The sequence below is a fragment of the Mauremys mutica genome, chromosome 2, assembly GCF_020497125.1.
Source record: "Mauremys mutica isolate MM-2020 ecotype Southern chromosome 2, ASM2049712v1, whole genome shotgun sequence".
Lineage (NCBI taxonomy): Eukaryota > Metazoa > Chordata > Testudines > Geoemydidae > Mauremys > Mauremys mutica.
In genome coordinates, this window is record NC_059073.1 from 132,249,696 (window position 1) to 132,268,367 (window position 18,672).

At 48.9% G+C, this 18,672-nt stretch overlaps 1 protein-coding gene across 2 annotated transcripts in view; it reads right to left on the minus strand.

Annotated features, from left to right (window-relative positions):
* Positions 1-18,672, minus strand: part of PLEKHA2 (pleckstrin homology domain containing A2) — a 56,467-nt gene that overhangs the window by 31,412 nt on the left and 6,383 nt on the right. For both annotated transcript variants that reach the window (XM_045002884.1, XM_045002885.1), the window contains exons 2-5: positions 14,438-14,601; positions 11,304-11,360; positions 6,487-6,535; positions 4,790-4,887 (exon numbers count right to left, since the gene is read on the minus strand). In XM_045002884.1, coding sequence (XP_044858819.1) covers positions 4,790-4,887; positions 6,487-6,535; positions 11,304-11,360; positions 14,438-14,578 — 345 coding nt within the window. In that variant the 5' untranslated portion in view covers positions 14,579-14,601. The remainder of the gene's footprint in view (positions 1-4,789; positions 4,888-6,486; positions 6,536-11,303; positions 11,361-14,437; positions 14,602-18,672) is intronic.

An 18,672-nucleotide genomic window follows, 5' to 3' on the forward strand; every position in this document is an offset into this window, starting at 1 on the left:
ATCGGCCTGTGACTCAGTTTTCATCTGCAAAATGGAAAAAAGAATGAGCTACCTCTCCAGGGTATCTATTGCAGCTAACTGCCCCAACTACTACAGTATCTACGCCCCTCAGAGTCCTTAATGTACGTATTCTCACACCCCCACCCCCACCAGGCAGGGCAGTGCTATGATGTACAGACAGGGCAGAGAGAAACCGAGTGATTTGCTAAAGGTCACATACAACGTCTGTGTGAGAGCAGGGAACTGAACCTGTCTCTCAATCCAAGAGGACCCTCCCTAGGAGCTGGACCATCCTTCCTTCCCTGCTGTGAGGTTTAGCTTAGTGCTGCCCATGCAGAGTGCTGAAGAAATATTTCAGCAAGTAACAAATCAAGCCTTGCACAATACACAGCAAGAGGGGGATTTTCAATGGCAAAGGGCAGTTAGGGGCCCAGGTCCCACTGAAAGTCAGGATCTCCCCCCAAAACCCCAGTTGTGCCTTTCAGAACCTCCCCACAAGTGACTGAGCTGTTCCAGGCTATCATGGCCCAAGCAGCTTTGAGGATAGTCAGTCAGGACCATGACAAATGCAGAAAAACAATGGCCTTGCAGTGGGAGGAGCGTGGACTGGAATCTGATGCTTCAGCCAGCAGGGGAGCCCAGCGCCTCCTGGCCAAGGCTACTCACTTGTCTGAGAACATAGGAATGGCCACACTGGGTCAGAACAATGGTCCCTCTAGCTCAGTAGCCTGTCTTCCGACAATGGTCAATGACAGGTGCCAATGCCAAGTGATCCATCACCCATTCCCGGCTTCTGGTAAACAGACTCCTACTGTAATTAAAGAGGAGAACAGCCTGTCCTACTTAATAACTGTCCTTCTGAGCGGTGCCTCTACGCAAGCCGGCTCTCTCTAGATGCTGCCGCCGTGCTTGCGATTTTACACCCCACACCCCAGCAACAGGCACTTGCTGGGACAGACAAACCTCTCGCTCTTCCAAGAGACTAGGAAATAAGGAAATACTAGCCCAGCCTGAAGTGCCACAGGAGGTTTAATACGGAAACAGCCTTTCTTAGAACTTCTGAATCTAGACATGTGCTTTAACTGGTTATTCCGGCATGTTCAATAAACTATTGACACTCTCTGACTAATTCTGTTTCCTGCACTTCAGAATTCCTCTGCCGCCTAAGCAGGGCCGGTGCAACCATTTAGGCGACCTAGGCGGTCGCCTAGGGCGCTGGGATTTGGGGGGGTGCCATTTTCGGCAGCGACCGTGGCGGACGGATCTTCGGCCACCCCGATCACCACCAGCATTTAGGCGGAGGGAGCTGGGGCAGGGGAATGCGGGGAGGGCTGCCTGCAGCAAGTAAGGGGGGTGGGGGCGGCACGCAGGGGAACTCCCCGCCCCAGCTCACCCCTGCCCCGCCTCCTCCCTGAGCACGCCGTGGCTGCTTCACTGCTCCCGCCTCCCAGGCTTGCGGCGCCAATCAGCTCAGGCGCCGCAAGCCTGGGAGGCGGGAGAAGTGAAGCAGTGACGGCGTGCTCATGCTCATGCGCGGAGCAGGGGTGAGCTGAGGTGTGGGGGGGGTGCCTCAGGGCAGAGGGTGGGGGGTGGGGAGCTGCCGCAAGGGGGGTGCCTCAGGGCGGAGGGGGGGAGCTGCCGCCGGGGGGGGGGGGCGCCTCAGGGCAGGTGGTGCGGGGGGGGGGGGGGCGCAAGGTGGAAGTTTCGCCTAGGGCGCGAAACATCCTTGCACCGGCCCTGCACCTAAGGCAGCTAAACCATGTGCATCACCCTGAGTGTACGCAACACAGGGCCAGGACAAAGACATGCTACACAGCCAGCGGCGGTTCCAGACACCAGCTCTCCAAGCGCGTGCCTAGGGCAGCAAGCCGCAGGGGGCACTCTGCCGGTCCCTGTGAGGGCAGCAGTCAGGCAGCCTTCGGCAGCATGCCTGTGGGAGGTCCGCTGGTCCTGTGGATTCGGTGGCAATTCGGCGGCGGGTACGCCAAAGCCGCAGAACCAGTGACCTCCCGCAGGTGCGCCGCTGAAGGCCGCCTGCCTGCCGTGCTTGGGGCGGCAAAAAAGCTAGAGCCACCCCTGTACACAGCACACTGGTCTGGACCACCAGAATCCTGGGATCTCTTTCTGGTCTCACGTCTAAATGGGTTTGAAGCCATATTGATCCCGGAAACGAAAGCAGGGGCAGCATATGCTGTTTGTTGTTGGCACAGACGAGCTAGCGTTTCAGTCCACCAGCTCCAATGCCAGATGAAGGGCCCAGCTAGCTCAATACACTGTCTGGGTCAATTTATTTGCTGGTCCTAGGAAAGGCAGCACATTAATTCCCTTGCCCATTTTCACTGTATTTGGTCTTTCAGCGACTATGGGTTTCTACTCAGCACCCGGCCACACTGCAGCTTGGTAATGGGAATGGCCCCGAGAAGCCAGACTGTGTGAACAGGCACACGGGAGAAAGGAAGTTCACAGGGAGCAGGTGGGTCAAATCTCACACCCAGAAGTCTTGCAAATGTTGTTCGTGGCACTGTCCTTTCTAACTGCCCTGTAGAAGGCAGGAGACTCCCCTGCTGGATTTGTCTGATGTGCTGAGCTACTAAAGACCCAGTCAACCAGTGAGTGATGCAGGCCAGCTAGCCAATCTAGACAAGCCAAAGGATCCAAGAAGGCCCAGCCAAAGTTTAATAGTTTGGGCTTTAGGAGTTTAAAAATCAAACAGGCTCCTTTCAGCAATAAAGAGATGCAATTCCTTCTAAAAGCCGCATACTAGGGGCCCGATTCGCCAATGCCCAGCACCTTGTATCCTTACTGACACCTCTGCAGAATGCGTGCAGAGTGGAGTAAAGCTCGCTCAGATCAGAACAGTAGCATTTTACATTAACTTTCCACAGGTGCAAATGACAACACAAGGTGTAAGGCATGAGAAGAAACAGATCAGTGTCCTTCAAGTCTAGAGTTCATATTCTGCTAGTCACACTTTGGAGGAAATTGCCACCAGGGCAGTTGCCATGTCTCTGGGGCTGGTTTGGGGTTTTTGTAAGTGTAACCTGCACCCAGAAGTGAATGGAAGGTGCAGATCAGAGCAGGTGCAGCCAAGCAGCTCACCCTCCATCAGGCAGCTGCAGGGACCCAGATTTGCATCCTCAGTTCACTTGCAGATACAAAAAGGCAAGTGCAACGCGCACCAGCAAAAGGCAGGCCAGGCCCCAGCCCTTAGGAAAATGAAATCCTGTGTATTTTATTATATTGCAGTATGCAGATGTATAGCACACCACATGATCGACTGATGCCTGGAGAAGAGAGGTCTTTGCTAAAGATCACTGCTTAACTCGTTCAACATCATTCATCTTGATACATGATTCATAAAAAAACTAGGCAATATACATCAGTGTATGATGCAGTAAAATCCATCTAGCACTGTGACCATTAGGTATATAGAGTCCTTCAATTCATCCTTTTAAAATCATATGACTCCTTCAATGGATCTGTTAGGTTCTGGGGTGTCCCATGATGAGTCAAGCTTCAAGAACCTTAATCAGAACAGGCAAACCAGAAGTCACTTATGTTAACTTATGGCTATATAAATGCACTGGTCTATGAGAGGGGAAGACAGAGACATGTCCAGTCACATTCCCTCCCGTAGTGTCCCACAATACAAAGTATTTGCTGTATCAAATCTCATGAGACCAATCATACCAGGAAGGAGAAAAACTAAATAAGCAAATCACTTTAGCACAAGAAAGAAACCCTTTGATAGCAGCAGCAAGAAATCTGTTACACACAGATCCCAGCCTTCAATAATTACATTAACACAGCGGCACCAGAACACATAAGGGTGTGTCTATCTCCTGTAGAAGCTTCTCTTTTCAAGGGTTTAATCATTGTCACACGCAGCAGCTGTGCCTGGGAATACGGGAAGTGCATTTATCTTATCTTTGTTTATAAATATAAAAGTCTCTCCAGATTTAAGTTACTGGAGAAGGAAAAGAAGCCACAGAGCTCACTCATCTGAGGCCAGATTTTCAGAACAGCTCACTTACTATAGTTTTCAATGGTAGCTACCGGCCCTAGGGACTTTTGAATTTCTGGCCCACATTGTGGGTGCTAAGCACTTAGAAATCCGGTCCTGTGTCTTTTTCCAGCTCTAAAGTCTCTTTAGGAAGTTTCATAACCAAAAGATCAGCCCCTTTTCTTGGAGTATTTTCTTTCTTAAATTAAAATACAAGTCATTTTAAAACGTGCAAAGCAGCAGCTAAGCATGCAGTGGTTAAATAACCTCTCTGTACTATCCAGGAAGCTGCAGCAGTCCCATTCCTTCCCATGGGAGCTGAGGGGGCTCAGGAGCTCTGGGACAGTAATGCTGATGGTACCGCGATTGCTTTCTACTACAGAGCAGCACGATGCTGCACGTGGATGGATCGGAGCAGCTCCCAAGGGGACTGAAGGACAGAGCAGCAGCTAGCTGAGAGTAGGGTTTCAACTCCCTCCTTGGTTTTGTGGTTGTGAATCACAACCTCAGCATTAATTAAAACATGACAGACTCTCAGCAATCTGACTAGGAATTTCCTGCAGAGCTAGTAGTGCTAACGCCACATCAAGCGCGGCTCAGACTCAGCGCACAGCTGGCTCCAGGAGCAACCTGGTTTCTGGCCAGGCTCAGCCATTACCTTTGAGCAGGTGGCAGAAAGGGGATGAGTCTAGAGCAAGAAGTTAAATATGGCTTTCCAAACATTTCTCGGACAGCCCCACTGCCCAAGAGGGAAGTGGAGAAAGCAGCGACAGTAGCGTAACATACCGTAATCTTGCTGGCACGGTTCAGAGCCTCCACCCAGTCCTGTAGGTCCTTTTGATCGCTGGCTTGTAAGAAATAGCGCTGAGATAAAGCATTGATAACTATCAAAGAGAGGAATAAAAAAAAAGAGAGAGAGAAGGGAACCCTAGTCAGTGCTCAGCATGGTTAAACTAATTCAATAATAATATCTTGCATATCAGCAGCACCTCTCAACTTCCAACCCCACAGTACCCTGCAAGCATTACCTATTTCAGCCTTGCACCCACTTGACTGGAAAATATGCAAGGAACCACCACTGAGCTGCAGCCACCTCTGGGGTGGAGCATGGCGGTTGTTTAACTGCACATTGCCACACTACACAACAGTTCAGGACTGGGCATGAAGAATACCACAATCCAACTGAAACCACAGAGCGATCTGGAACAATCTGAATTAGAATTTAATCAGGGCACTTGTGGTAACATGCTCACAAGTGCCCTGGGAGCGGTTATGACCACCAGTGGTCAGAACCACAGTTTTAAGTTTCATCTGCAATGATCAAAGGCAGATCAAATCCTGAACAGGAGACCCATGGGAGTCTGGAAAGCTCTCTTGGGACACGCAGCCCCTCCTCTCCATCCCCTGACTTCTCAGCTAGTAGGGCCTTCTGGCTTGCAGCAGCTGGGTCAAAGGAAACATTCTCATAGGATTTCTGCATTGAAAACCTTGAGACATTCTGAACTGCACAAGGTTTTGTTGAAACCCAGGCCTCCCCACGTTAGCCATCTGCACTTGCAGTCCCCTGCATATGCACTGCTGCCAATACACTCTATGCTGGGGTGTCCTGGCTCTGGACTACCAAGGAGTTAAACTGTAACACTCCCCTATTTTACCTTCATAGGCTCATGGGATTCCGTAGCACAGCACAGCAAAGCAGCAAGCTCAGTCGTGGTGTGGGAATATGCTACCTGCTCTGGGTTTGGTGCTGATTCATGTCCCCTGCATGCAAGTACAGAAAATTGTGCCCTCTCCCCCACAGCCCTTTGAGACAGGTATGTGCTGGTGCTGTTGTTTCTGCTGCTTTAACTCTGAGGTGAGTTTAGTGCTCAGGAAAGTGAGGAACTTTTGTGGCTTGGGTAAAGCCGAGGGCCACCGGGAAGGGAAAATCAATCCCAGACCACCTCTTCTTTGCAATGACAGGAACGCAGAAAAATACATTGCATAATGCACTGCAGCACGAGGGTGAATATGGGGGAAAGCTCCATTAGTGCAGTGACGCACTAGGACAAGGTTGCTCAGGCTAGACAACCACCCAGAGCATCCATGCTGCTGGGATGTACAGGGAAAAACTGAGGTCCGCTCCCATCCAAAGGATTCTGGACGAAATCCACCCCTGTGCAGAAGCCAGCAAAAGGATCAAGGCATCATTTAGCCCTACGGGTTTCAGAGGGACTTAAGTGGTTCATAGTCCTTTGTGCTGACTGCTCTGTACAAGTGTGAATTTCACCCTCTCTGAAAACATTCTTCCCAGCAACACACAGCATCTCACACTTCTGGAACACTTATACTAATGAACAAAGAAGGCCCGTGGATAACTGCTGTTTATGAATTCTCATGGTTTATAACAGCCACCTAACCCTCCAGTCCTCCCATCAGAGACCGGTCATGATGTGAGCGCTGGACATTTTGGTGTTCCCCCCTCCCCCATGTGCTACACTCACCAAAGCAGAACGGGACTTTCGGTTTTTGTTTCGGGGTGGCGACGCTGACCTGAAGAGAAACAGATTTTTAAAATAAAGCACGTTAGCGGCAGTGAGATGGGGCAGCATCTGCTTCCGTTAGATAGGACACATTGTCTTCCATTCTTCAGCACTGTAAGTAAGGCCGTTTATAAATCATGAGGAGATCAAGCAAGCCTGAGTCAAAGCAATATTAACATGACAAGTGAGAAAGGCTCATCAGCACATCCTTTCTCACATACCTCCTTAGTCTCAGTTGTGTCTCACTAGAAAATACTGTGCTTTCCTCATCCTGGGCCCAAATGTACCTGTGTCCTGCGTAAACATCCCATGGCTGGCGCCAGATAGAAGAATTGCAGTTGCATTTCTTTGGGGGAGAGATGTATATGCATATCTACACCACTATATGGCTCCAGTAACTGCAGATTTATTTAATGGATGTGGCTAAAACCTTGCATACAAGATCTAAGCCTCTGCTGAAGATGAAAAAAGTACTAGCACCTGGCTAGCAAAAACTGTGCTTTAACATGATTCTGGCAAATGGAGTTAAGAGACTATGTGTATGTTCACACGTGGACATGCTAACAGATGCAGATCACCTAGAATGGCTCTCTCAGCACAGGGTACACATGCCCTATAGTGGTGTAATTTCTCATACTTCCACACCAAATCTCTGATGCTGATACACTGCAGAGCTACTGTTTTACTACAACATTTTCTTTGGTGCAGATGTTTTCTTTTGCTGGAATCAGACCATCGCCGAGCAGGAAAAAGACTGCCTTGCAGCAAGCCAGGCGAGCCTCTGTGTTACAAAACCACCACAGATATGTGAACAGGCAAAGCGACAGTTGGCCTTTAGAGGTTGATATATCCTGTGTATATCAGAATGAAATGGATGATGCAAGTTCACCAGGGCTGCTACTCATGATGAGGTGCCTCACAGCTGAGTGAGCTCTCACGAACTCATTCATATCAGATTTAATAGAGACCACGTGTCATAACGAACTCAGCAGCCTCAAAAGAAGGTCACTTCAGAGAGCAGTCTCTCATCTGCTGCTCTCCCTCAATTCCAGTGCCAGCCACACTGCACAACAAGGATGCAAATTCTTTCAGGGGCCCTGGAAGTATGAATTTCTGTTGGAATGAACACACACTCTGCGGTAATTAAGAAAACTGAAGGAAAATAACAGTGGTTGCTCCTTAAAGAGTAGGAATCATTTATGTAAGCGTAATATTCCCAGGGGCTCCAGGCATGGCCTTTATAGAGTATATTTATTTTGACAGGCTTCCTACTTCTGAACCAGTCTATAATACTTTAAATATGCTTTCTCAAGCAAACCTCCATTTCTCTGGCATGTTTATAACTGGTAGTTAAAGCCACTGGTATAACCCAACCCTGCAGTTTACGACTGAATCCAGCGCTGTAGCAATTTTCATTTAGTCTAAAATATATATAATTTATAAGTGAAGTTCCTTCTGAAATGGGGAAGACTGCATCCCTCAGCATTGCTTCATCTGAGTTTAATTTATAAATCATGAATCAGCAAGAGCAGAGATCTGCTGGGTCTTTTTCCAATTACAGTAACCAAAGGTGATTCCAGGGCTGTCAATTCGTATCCCACCCCACCCCACGATCCAGAAGGTCGAACTTCCAAGCACATAAAGGTGGCACATACAGGCCTTGGCTACACTGGCGCTTTACAGCGCTGCAACTTTCTCGCTCAGGGGTGTGAAAAAACCACACCCCTGGGCGCAGCAAGTTACAGCGCTGTAAAGCACCAGTGTAAACAGTGCCCCCGCGCTGGGAGCGCGGCTCCCAGCGCTGTAAGCTAATCCCCACGGGGAGGTGGAGTACCTGCAGCGCTGGGAGAGGGCTCTCCCAGCGCTGGCGCTGCGACCACACTCGCACTTCAAAGCGCTGCCGTGGGAGCGCTGTCGCGGCAGCGCTTTGGAGTTTCGAGTGTAGCCAAGCCCACAGTCTTAACTTGCCTGGTCAACAGAGCCACGATATTAGCCACGTGACTCTCAGTCAAGGGATTTAAAGCACAAGGTGTGCTAAACAAGCAACATTTCCTACCGTGTATTGTTCCCTGTGCTGTTTTCACCTACATGGCCCACCTTACAGTCTTTCTGGTGGATGCTGTTCCGGCTAATCTGCCTTGGCCCTGTACCACACGAGCACTGCACAAGCACTAATGAAGTTGTAGGAAAAGATGCATAGAAAGACTAAGTGACTCACCCAAGGCCACAAAGAATCTGGACCAGGGCAGAGGTATGATTTGAACCCAGGACTCCCACACCTCAGCTAGTGCCTTAACCACAAGGCAATCTTCCTCTGGGAAGAGATTCTCAATGTTTCTGAACCGGGGCTGCCTGCTGGCAAACACAGCGGCCACCCTGTGCTCAGCACTAGCTCACACCCACTCTTGGGCACTAGTACCTGCTATATTAAGGCGGGGAGTGGGGATACTGGCCAGGATACTAGAGTTCCCCTCCACTCTTTTCTAAAAGTCCCCTGGTATATTTAACATTCATTTGGCAGCCCCTGGAAATTAACAGAAGGGACCTTGGTTGGACAGTGACTGCTCCTGGCACTGCACAGCAGAGACAGCACTGGGCCTGAGCCAAAGTTCTGGCATGAGGACTTCAACCCACAACCTTACGTCCTAGAGGTGGGTGAATACAACTGAAGGGAACAGACACTGAAGACAGACATGGGGGATCTGATTCTCTACCCCCTTGCTCTCTGGGCCGTCAGTTACACCCATGCAGAGTATGATATGCGGCAAAGGACTCCCAGGGGGCAAAGAAGCGGAGCTATCAGGCCCTGAAACACCAACATTGCAGCCAGCCACACAGGAAGAGGAGCAGCACTTGGAGACCCTGCCCTCTACGGGAGGTGTCCATTCCACCTGGAGGAGACACACCCATGCTAGCTTTAATCAAGTTAATGGGCTAAAAACCAAAGTCTAGCTGCTGGGATGCAAGCAGTGGGAGGGGCCAGCTTCCCCGGGTACAAACCCATCTGAGACCACAGGAACATACAGGGGGTGGCCAGCCCGTCCCGGGGCTCACACCACCGGGCCTACGCAGTTACAGTTAGTGCACCAGCTCAACCGGCGCTGCTGCAGGTAGGTGTCCTGGAGCTGGAATTGACGGCTCCAGTTTGAAGCACAGACAGACCCGAGGCTACGTCTACATCAGCGCTGGGGGTGCGATTCCCAGCTCACGTGGACGGACAGGCGTTAGCTCTCAAGCTAGCCCACTAAAAACAGCAGTGTAGCCAGGGAAGCAGCGAGGGCTGCCAACCCTCCAGGATTGTCCTGGAGTCTCCAGGAATTAAAGGTATAAGCTTTAATTAAAGCTTATGTGTCATGTGATGAAACCGCCAGGAATTTGTCCAACCAGAACTGGCGACCTGAGTCGCAGCAAGTGGCAGCATGGGCTAGTTGTGCCAAGGACAAACCCACCAGAACCCAGTGGGTATGTTCTCAGCACACCTAGTAGCCCGGGTCACCACTGCCCACGCTACCCTAGCTACACTGCGCTAGCTCAATGAGAGGGTGGGAGCTGGTACCACTCCCCTAGCTCCAAACACAGACAGACCCACCTTTACACAGGAGAGTCCAGCTCCGTTGGGCACAGCTTTGAATCAGCAGCTCATTCAAGTCCCCACGGAAACGTCACAGGAGAGACATGTAGGAAAAGAGGCACCCTCTACCGGGACTGTCTCTCAATAGCTGTGAGCATCCAGCACAATGGGGCCTGACCTCATCTGGGGCCCTCTAGGCACTCCTGTACTGCACATTAAAGGACCACAAAACAACTCCTGAGTCCCAGCGAGAGCGTGTTGCGCAGTGGGCGATGTTTACATGACACCTTGTTGCTGATTATTATTTACTTAAACTGATTACAAAGCTGATGAAACACATCGTTATGCATGTGAGCCAGGTTCAATCGGATGCTGAGCGAGACTGGCACTCTGAGCAATGAAACAGATTTAAAATGCTGTCTTCCAGCCCGGAAGTTTCATCTGCAAATAGCTCACGGCTGGGGCATAAGGCCCGATCTGGAGTGTGTACTGGTTGCCCTTACTAAAAGCTTCCGGGTTCTGTGGCTTTGCATTCTTCCTCATTATTGAAATAGCCTCCTTTCTGCCCAGCAACCCTGCTGGCCTATATGATGTCATTTGACAAAGGAATGCAGACCTCTTTGCTACACTGAGAGAGCTGTCACCGTAGAGCTGGCAGGAATCAGAGGATCCATTTGGCAGGCAATTCCACAAGTTCAGATTTTTGAAACAAACAAACAAAAAAAATTCAACATTTCCCAGGAAACAAATTTCTGAAAAAAATAATTCATTTCAAGTCAGTTTGTTCCCATTTCCAACTTTTTAAAACGTCAACTTTTTCAATACTATTAAAAAAAAACAAAAACAAACGAGTTTAATTTTGAAAAGTTGTTTAAAAAAACCCGCAAACTGGAATGTTCTATTCCCCAAAATGCCACAAAGGGATATTCTGACATTATTGCAATGTTTAGTTCTGGGTTTTTTCTAAACAAAATTTCATCAAAATCTATAGGTTTTTCAGAATGTTTTGATTTCAACAAAAAGGACATTTTTGGTTGACAAACATTTTGAAGAACAATATCCTCACCAGTTCTACTCAGCAGTAGTATAGAGTGGATAACTCTGGACTCCTACACATTGCAGTACTGGGCAGGCCATTAGCTTATTTCTAGGTCTATTTCACCTCCTCCCACAGCAGAACGGTCCCAAGACACCACCCTCGTATTACCTTGGATATATAGGTTAGCTGCAAAGATCCGACAGCTCTTGACCCGAGAGCCAGATTCTGCAAAACAGTCAAGAATGTTAAGAGTTAAACGATAAACAGTCACAAATCAGGTGAGTTAGACTATCACTTTACACTTTGTTTACGGAGGGGCACCTTAAGAGTTCTGTCCTCACCGACAGTCTCTATACGTCAGCATTTTACCATGGTGTGAGATCCACCACTTTGCCGCAGCAAGGCAGTAAGGGGTGCACTAGTTGGAGTGTAGTTTATTGCATGAGGAAAGTTGTTCTGTTCTTTAACATTAGTCAAGAGGCCAGAGACCATGGCACTGGGCACAGATTATAAATGAAAATAAAATAAAATTTGCTCTGAACTGCGTTTACAAACACCACGCAACGAACGCTGGTCCAAATGGTGACTTGTGCTAGTGCACACAGAAGAGATTCCTACAGCTCATCTTTTATTCTTATTGTTTTAATCACTGTAGTAAATGCCACGACCACTCCCGGAGCTGCCAGCCACAATAGATACAAAACTCCAGACACCTGGCTACGGGGTGGGCATATTCTGCATGACCCCATTTCTAGGATGACAGATATTTTAATCGTTTTTGTTACTGTCTTTACTCTGAGATACGAACTGGAATGGGGACCTAATAATGTCTCACATTGACATAGCGCTTTATCATCTCTTCAGGGGTTAAATTGTAGAAAATATCATTGGTGTGAGGTAAGAGAGCATAGTCTACACAGAGAAACTGATCTGTTGCAGTTTCCTCTTGCAAAGACTCAGCCATAGGGAAGTCTAACAACATACATGGCAGAAAGCATCCTGCATCATTTCATTTCTGAAGCCCCAATTCAGCAAAGCAGATGCGTAACTTTACGTATGTGCTTGAGCCCACTCCTATTCAGCAAAACACTTAAGCAGGGGCTTGACTTTGAGCATACACACACACATTGAAGCTAGAGGGACTCGAGGCATGTGCTTAAGTGCTCTGCTGGATTGGGGCCTGAAAGTAGATGCAGCTGATATAAAACATTATGCAGATTATACTATTTAGCAAAATGAGAAAGAGGAAGATAGCAACTGCTCCCCACACCCTGCCCCCATTCGATACAGCAAGCAGCAGGCATTGCTGGCTGATACTGACTCATCAGAATAGCTCTGCATTCTAACCACAGCTATGAACTGCCCTAGGAGTAACATCTGGGAGAGTGACCAATCACTGCACCGCTATGGGTCAGAGCCAACCTTGAAAAGACACTGCTACCCCACATTCTACCCCCAGCTTTGGGCCTGCGGCATGGAGCCGAATGGTTCGCTGGCTGAGACCAGAAGACAGTCTCGTTTTATTTGTCTTGGATTCAAAGTCTAAAAGGGTGTGGAGGGGGAATTCAGGAACATTTCTGACACACACTCACACGTACTGATAACAGATACCATCCAGTCATATTCTAGCTTCCCTCAGCAAGAAAGCACGGCCCAGACAGTGACCCATCCCACTTGGAAATGAAGGACTGCTTCCAGCTGCACTCAGGCTGAATGCTGCTTCAATGAAGTGACCCAGCAACGGCTTCCCAACAGAGGCCTGATCCAAACACTCTGAAGCCAATGAAAGTCTTTCCACAGATTTCAGTGGGCTTTGGATCAGGCCCCAGAAGTAGGAAATTCAACCTCAGAGCAGGAAAAGGATCTGAGTGAGCACCAGACTTAAAAAAAAGAAAAAAGAAAAGAGAGAGAGAGAGTGTGACAAACCACCCTCTGTATTTCTTACTAAGTGCGGTACAATATATTCACCTCATGTTGTGGCAAGACAGAATATGAAAAAGCCCAATAGAATCTGCTATCCCTACCACCAGATCCTTCCTGAGACACTCTCTCCATCCCATAAAGGCATCTCTTCTATGCAACTTAAAGCATCAAGGAAAATGAGTGGTGCGAGATAACGTTTACGGGACACAGCTTCCCCAGAAACAGGCATCAGACAATCTGACACAAATGGACATCCAAATGGCGACTTTCCATTATGACACCCATGAGATTAATGATGGGATGTTTTGTGACAAAACAACCAATGATTGAACTGCAGAGAGGATTTCAACTCGCCAAGATCCTGATATGTGCAGTGTTGCTGTAGCCACGCTGGTCCCAGGATCCTAGAGAAACAAGGTGGGTGAGGTAGTGTCTTTTACTGGACTAACTTCTCTTGGTGAAAGAGACAAGAGTTACACAGAGCTGAAGAACTGTATAGCTTGAAAGCTTGTCTCTCTCACCAACAGAAGTTCCAATAAAAGATATTACCTCATCCACCATTTCTCTCTAGGATCCTGGTAGACTCTTACGTGGCAGTTTTAACATCAGAACGGGAAATAAATCATTCCCGATTGCTAAGAAGCAGCGGCGGCTCCAGGCACCAGCGCTCCAAGCGCGTGCCTGGGGCGGCAAATCACAGGGGGCGCCCTGCCGGTCCCTGTGCGGGCGGCAGTCAGGCAGCCTTCGGCAGCTTGCCTGCAGGAGGTCCGCCGGTCCCACAGATTCGGCGGCAATTCGGCAGCGGGTACGCCGAAGCCGCGGGACCGGCGGACCTCCCGCAAGCTGCCGCTGAATCCGCGGGACCGGGGACCTCCCGCAGGCAAGCCGCCAAAGGCTGCCTGACTGCCGTGCTTGGGATGGCAAAAAAGCTAGAGCTGCCCTTGCTAAGAAGGACAGGGTTCCAGGCACAAGGAAACTCACTTTTTCCAGCACTGAAGTTGCTGTCTCTGCTCGTCTTAACTAGTGAGCGAAGCTGGTGTAATGAAAATAGGGGGAGAGAAAAGTGTGAAGCCAATTAAAAAATGTGATCCCAGTTTCTGGGTTTCAATAGCATATCTGTCCAAATAAAGCCTGTTTCCTCCAGAGTCCAAACACAAGCAGCACTGCTAAGGGGTCCAAGGTAACTGGAAAAAAAGATATGCGTGATCAAAAGCCAGCTCTAGCTGTGAAACACCAGCACTGAACTCTTCTAACAAATGCATCTTAAGAGTGGGAGGGGCAGATGCAGCATAAATCAGGAAGTAAAAGCCCTTTTCGCTGTGAAGTATGAAAGCCATGCAGATCTGCAATGCTCCACAGAGTGCATTCTGGGACCTCACCTGGGGGTTGTCCATATACCACAGGAGACAATTGGCCTGAGTGTCCAGGATGAAATATCTTCGCAGAAACTTGCCGCAGGTCTCATTTTCTTCAATGTCTAGAAACCCACAGATACGATTCTGTCGATCCACATAAGGCATTCCGGGCTTCTTGTAGCATCACCCTAGAAAACACAAATGTCTGCTGGTGAAACCAGGGCACTCCCAACCCCTACCCTAAGCCCGGGCAGTGAAGTGTTCTTTCCCTGTTCTAGGCTGACTTCATATTCACACACACCTCACTTTCCCTTTCCCTGTCTAGAGTTGGGGTGACAGCTCGGTCACCAGGTTTGGGCATGCAGGCTTAAGCAGCCGAGCATGAGGACGAAGATGGTTGGATTGGGTCACATTTGACACACAGACATTCTGTTCCACTTTCACATTCAACTGGCCATTAGTAGGTTGGTCTTGCTGCACATAAATGGAAACATTTGTGCAAATTCCACCTCCTTGAGGTTGCGCATCATTTCACAGCCCAAACGTCAGGAAATTGAACAACAGATACCAGGTATTTAGCTTGGTCTAGAGGCTGAGCTCCTCCCTGCAGGACGGTTGAAGTAGGGAGTAGAAGATTTAGGCCTCAAGCCTGGCAGGCTCCCACACCGCACAGAGCGCGGTTGGTTTCAATGGAGCTCCCAGCAGGGTTTCAGCAGCATGGTCAGCTGCAGGATTGAGGCCTTGGATTGTATTCAAACTGTTATCCAAACGTTCTGGTGCTTCTGCTAGGGATGGGACAGAGCCAAACCCCATCCCACCTTTGCATGTTTCTGCTACTAGCAGACAGCCCACCAGACTGAGGAATTCAAGGTCACGGCGAGACAAAGACACCCAGCACTACGATTCTGGACACATTTGGAAGCTGGATAAATAAAACAGATGAGAGTGACCAAAATAGCTCAGCTGGGGAACTGCAGGAGTTGGGAGGGCAGGGAGCTTCCAGGAACTACAGATGGACTCAGGCTTTGGCTACACTTACACTTCAAAGCGCTGCCGTGGCAGCGCTGCCACGGCAGCGCTTTGAAGCGCTAAGTGTAGTCAAAGCGCCAGCGCTGGGAGAAAGCTCTCCCAGCGCTGTCCGTACTCCACCTCCCTGTGGGGAATAACGGACAGCGCTGGGAGCCGCGCTCCCAGCGCTGGGGCTTTGACTACACTGGCGCTTTGCTGCGCCGCAATTTGCAGCGCTGGAGAGGGTGTGTTTTCACACCCTGCTGCAGCGCTGCAAATTTGTAAGTGTAGCCAAGCCCTCAATCACTACAATCTACTCAATAGCTCACTAGCCCGACAGCACTGTCATAAGAGGACTCAGATCACTGCACTGTTCCCCGCCTTGTCACAGCACAAGGGCCACCTGGATGGTCACAGAGCAGCAGCAAGCCCAAGGGAAACAACGGCCCCAGGACTTCATCCCTCACAACAGAGCAGCCGTTGGGGATGCTGGGAGGCCTCGGACCCTACCCCCATTCCATTCCAGAGGCATCTAGGAGACAGCAAACTCAAAAGCCAGCAGCCCTTGGCCAAAACAAACAAAACAATAATTACACACAGGTGAACACACACACACACACTCTCTCCTAAGGAATGGAAAACAAACTGCAAGTCCTGCAGAAAGTATGTACAGCGGGGATGCAGAGTCAGCAAGACAGCAATGATCAGTCCTCTCTGGGTAAAAACATGTCACTAAATCTACACGAGCCACAAACACCTTCCAACACTACCCTTGTTACTCAGGGCCCAGCATCTGCCACCTAGCCTCAGGACTCACGTGTCCTACAGGAATACTGTTCTGCAAAGGGACAGAGCCTGGCTGAACAAGGAGAGCTCCACAGCTGCAGTTTGAGCAGGAACTAACTGTCCCTTTGGAGAAGTTGAGAGTTTTTCTATCAGAACAATAAGAATCTGGGAAGATTTGGCCCTACGGAGAAAGAACCTCCCTCCCTGCTGGCCAAGAGCTCAGATACCACAGAGACAGACACCTGAGAAATTCAGCGAGAGAAGAACAAGACACCAGGTTTGACAGCGTAGTGGTTAGAACTTGGCGACTGGTCTCTACTAGCACCCCCAACTGGTGTTAATGCAAGGGAGGAAGATTTGGGACCTGGCTCTTGGTCACCTTGCAACACCGTCATTTACAATAAGGGTGAAGTGGGTGCAAAACCCCACCATTCTAGAGTGGCAGCATTTCACACTCAATTTGCAGGGTGTGAATGACTGGGGCAATGGAGAATCAGACCCTTTAAGGTGGAGCTCACTACAGACATGGTCTATGGGACTGATTCTCCACTGTATTGCACGCTGTCGTCATTTACATGCATGCACAGTCAGCACAAAACACTAACACTGACCCACTTTGCACTGGTCCATGTCCCAACACAAAGTGCAGAGCAGTGGAGAATCAGGTGCTGTACGTAGGTAGCTGGAAAGGCACCATATCTCAGAAATGCCTTGGGCAAGAAGCCTCTTAATTATTGTGACTCTTGGTGGATGGAATGGGAGGTGACCTATATCACGGAGAAGGACTGGTTACAAATATACCATAGGTGGAGTTTGGCTGTGAGCTAGCAGGAGTGTGAAAGGCAGTCCATGTAAGCGCCGCTAGAACAGGCAGCACAAATAAAGGTCTTCTGCAGATAAGGAGAAAATATGATTTTTTACTTTAAAAATTGCGATGGGTGGTCTCATGGGGCCCCCCTGTAGAAATGTATTGTCCAGTAGTTAAACAGGCAGATGGGACAGAGAATAAAATGTCTGCTGTCATCTGCTCATATTTTCAGCATCAGCGTTTAGAGCCATGTATCACATTCGGAAGCAGGGTGGGAAGTGACCAGGGAGGCTTGACTGTCCTGAAAGCAGCACCCAGCAGAGACAGGGGGCTGTTCTGACAAAGGTCACCTCCTAGTAAACTCCTCTTGACTTAGGGGAATTTTGAGCAGTCTTACTCTGAGGAGACCAAAGGCTGGAGGGCAGAGTGTGGGTAGTTTGGCTGGCCATCACGGGTGAGAGAGAGAAGGCAACACACAGAAAATTATGAAGACCTTTGGATGTCATTAGAATCAGATTAGCCATTTGGCCCAGACAGAATAAAGGATACTCTGAAATAGATTTGGAATCAATGTTAATTATTAATCTATTAAGCAATTGCCTCTAGACACATGACAATACATATCATACCAGAGCACTGTCAGATACAAACACTGGGCCCAGGCCAAAGCAGCAGGATAGCACTGGCTTTCCCAGGCTCTGCTGACAGGGAGAAGCTGTTCCAGTTTAATGATTTTAAACCGATATAGTTAAAGCAGCACAAATCACTGTGTGGACACTTATTTTTGATTCAGAGCACACTGATTTGGTTCAGCTTAAACCAATTCCTGACTGACTTCAGATCAACAGAAATAAGAGTGTCCACACAGGAGTTTGAACCGATTTAAAACCACACCTGCCGTTTAACCGGTGTGACTGTGTGTGTAGACTGGGCTTCAGAAATGCTGCTGCTAATAAAAAGTAAGACAGGTCATGGTGTTTCAAAAGGGGAGGAAAAAGAACAGAGACACAATCGGGTGCGGAAGCTGGGGAGATATCTGGCCCATCTAGTCCACCAGGAACAAGCTCAGGGCCCAGTTCTGCCATCTTTACTCATGCTGACTCCACAAGCCACCCCACTGAGATGAATATGACCACTCATGAAGTAAGGTGCTGAGCAAGGGGGCAGGTTAGGCCCAAAATGAAAGAGTCGATTAGCCAGGTGCTATCAAGTTGAAGCGCGTGTACATTAGCAATATGCTGCTTCTCAGGTGTATACAACGTTGTTCAGTAAGGCCATTCCCTGACAAATACAGACATGTGACATTCCCATAGGTCATGGGGCCCTTAGAACGGTACAGTTACAACTCAGCAGCACGTGTAAGCAGTAGCCAAATTCTACTTGGAAGTGACCATTATAAAGATGCAAACTATTTTATGAATCTCAGTCTTTAGTCAAGGCCCTTAAACCACAGAGTTTATATAAAGTGTAAAGAAACCAACTTTGCTAACAGAGATAAAGGGCGGCCTGTACTAACAGGCGATAACAGATTAACTAAACTCTAGCAGCAGGCACTTCTGGGCTGCAGAACGCCTTTCTCTGCAGTGGTATGTGAAAGGCTGGACAGAAATGCTGCAGCTTCTTATGGTTTTGCTCTGCCTCAATTAACACAAGGTTG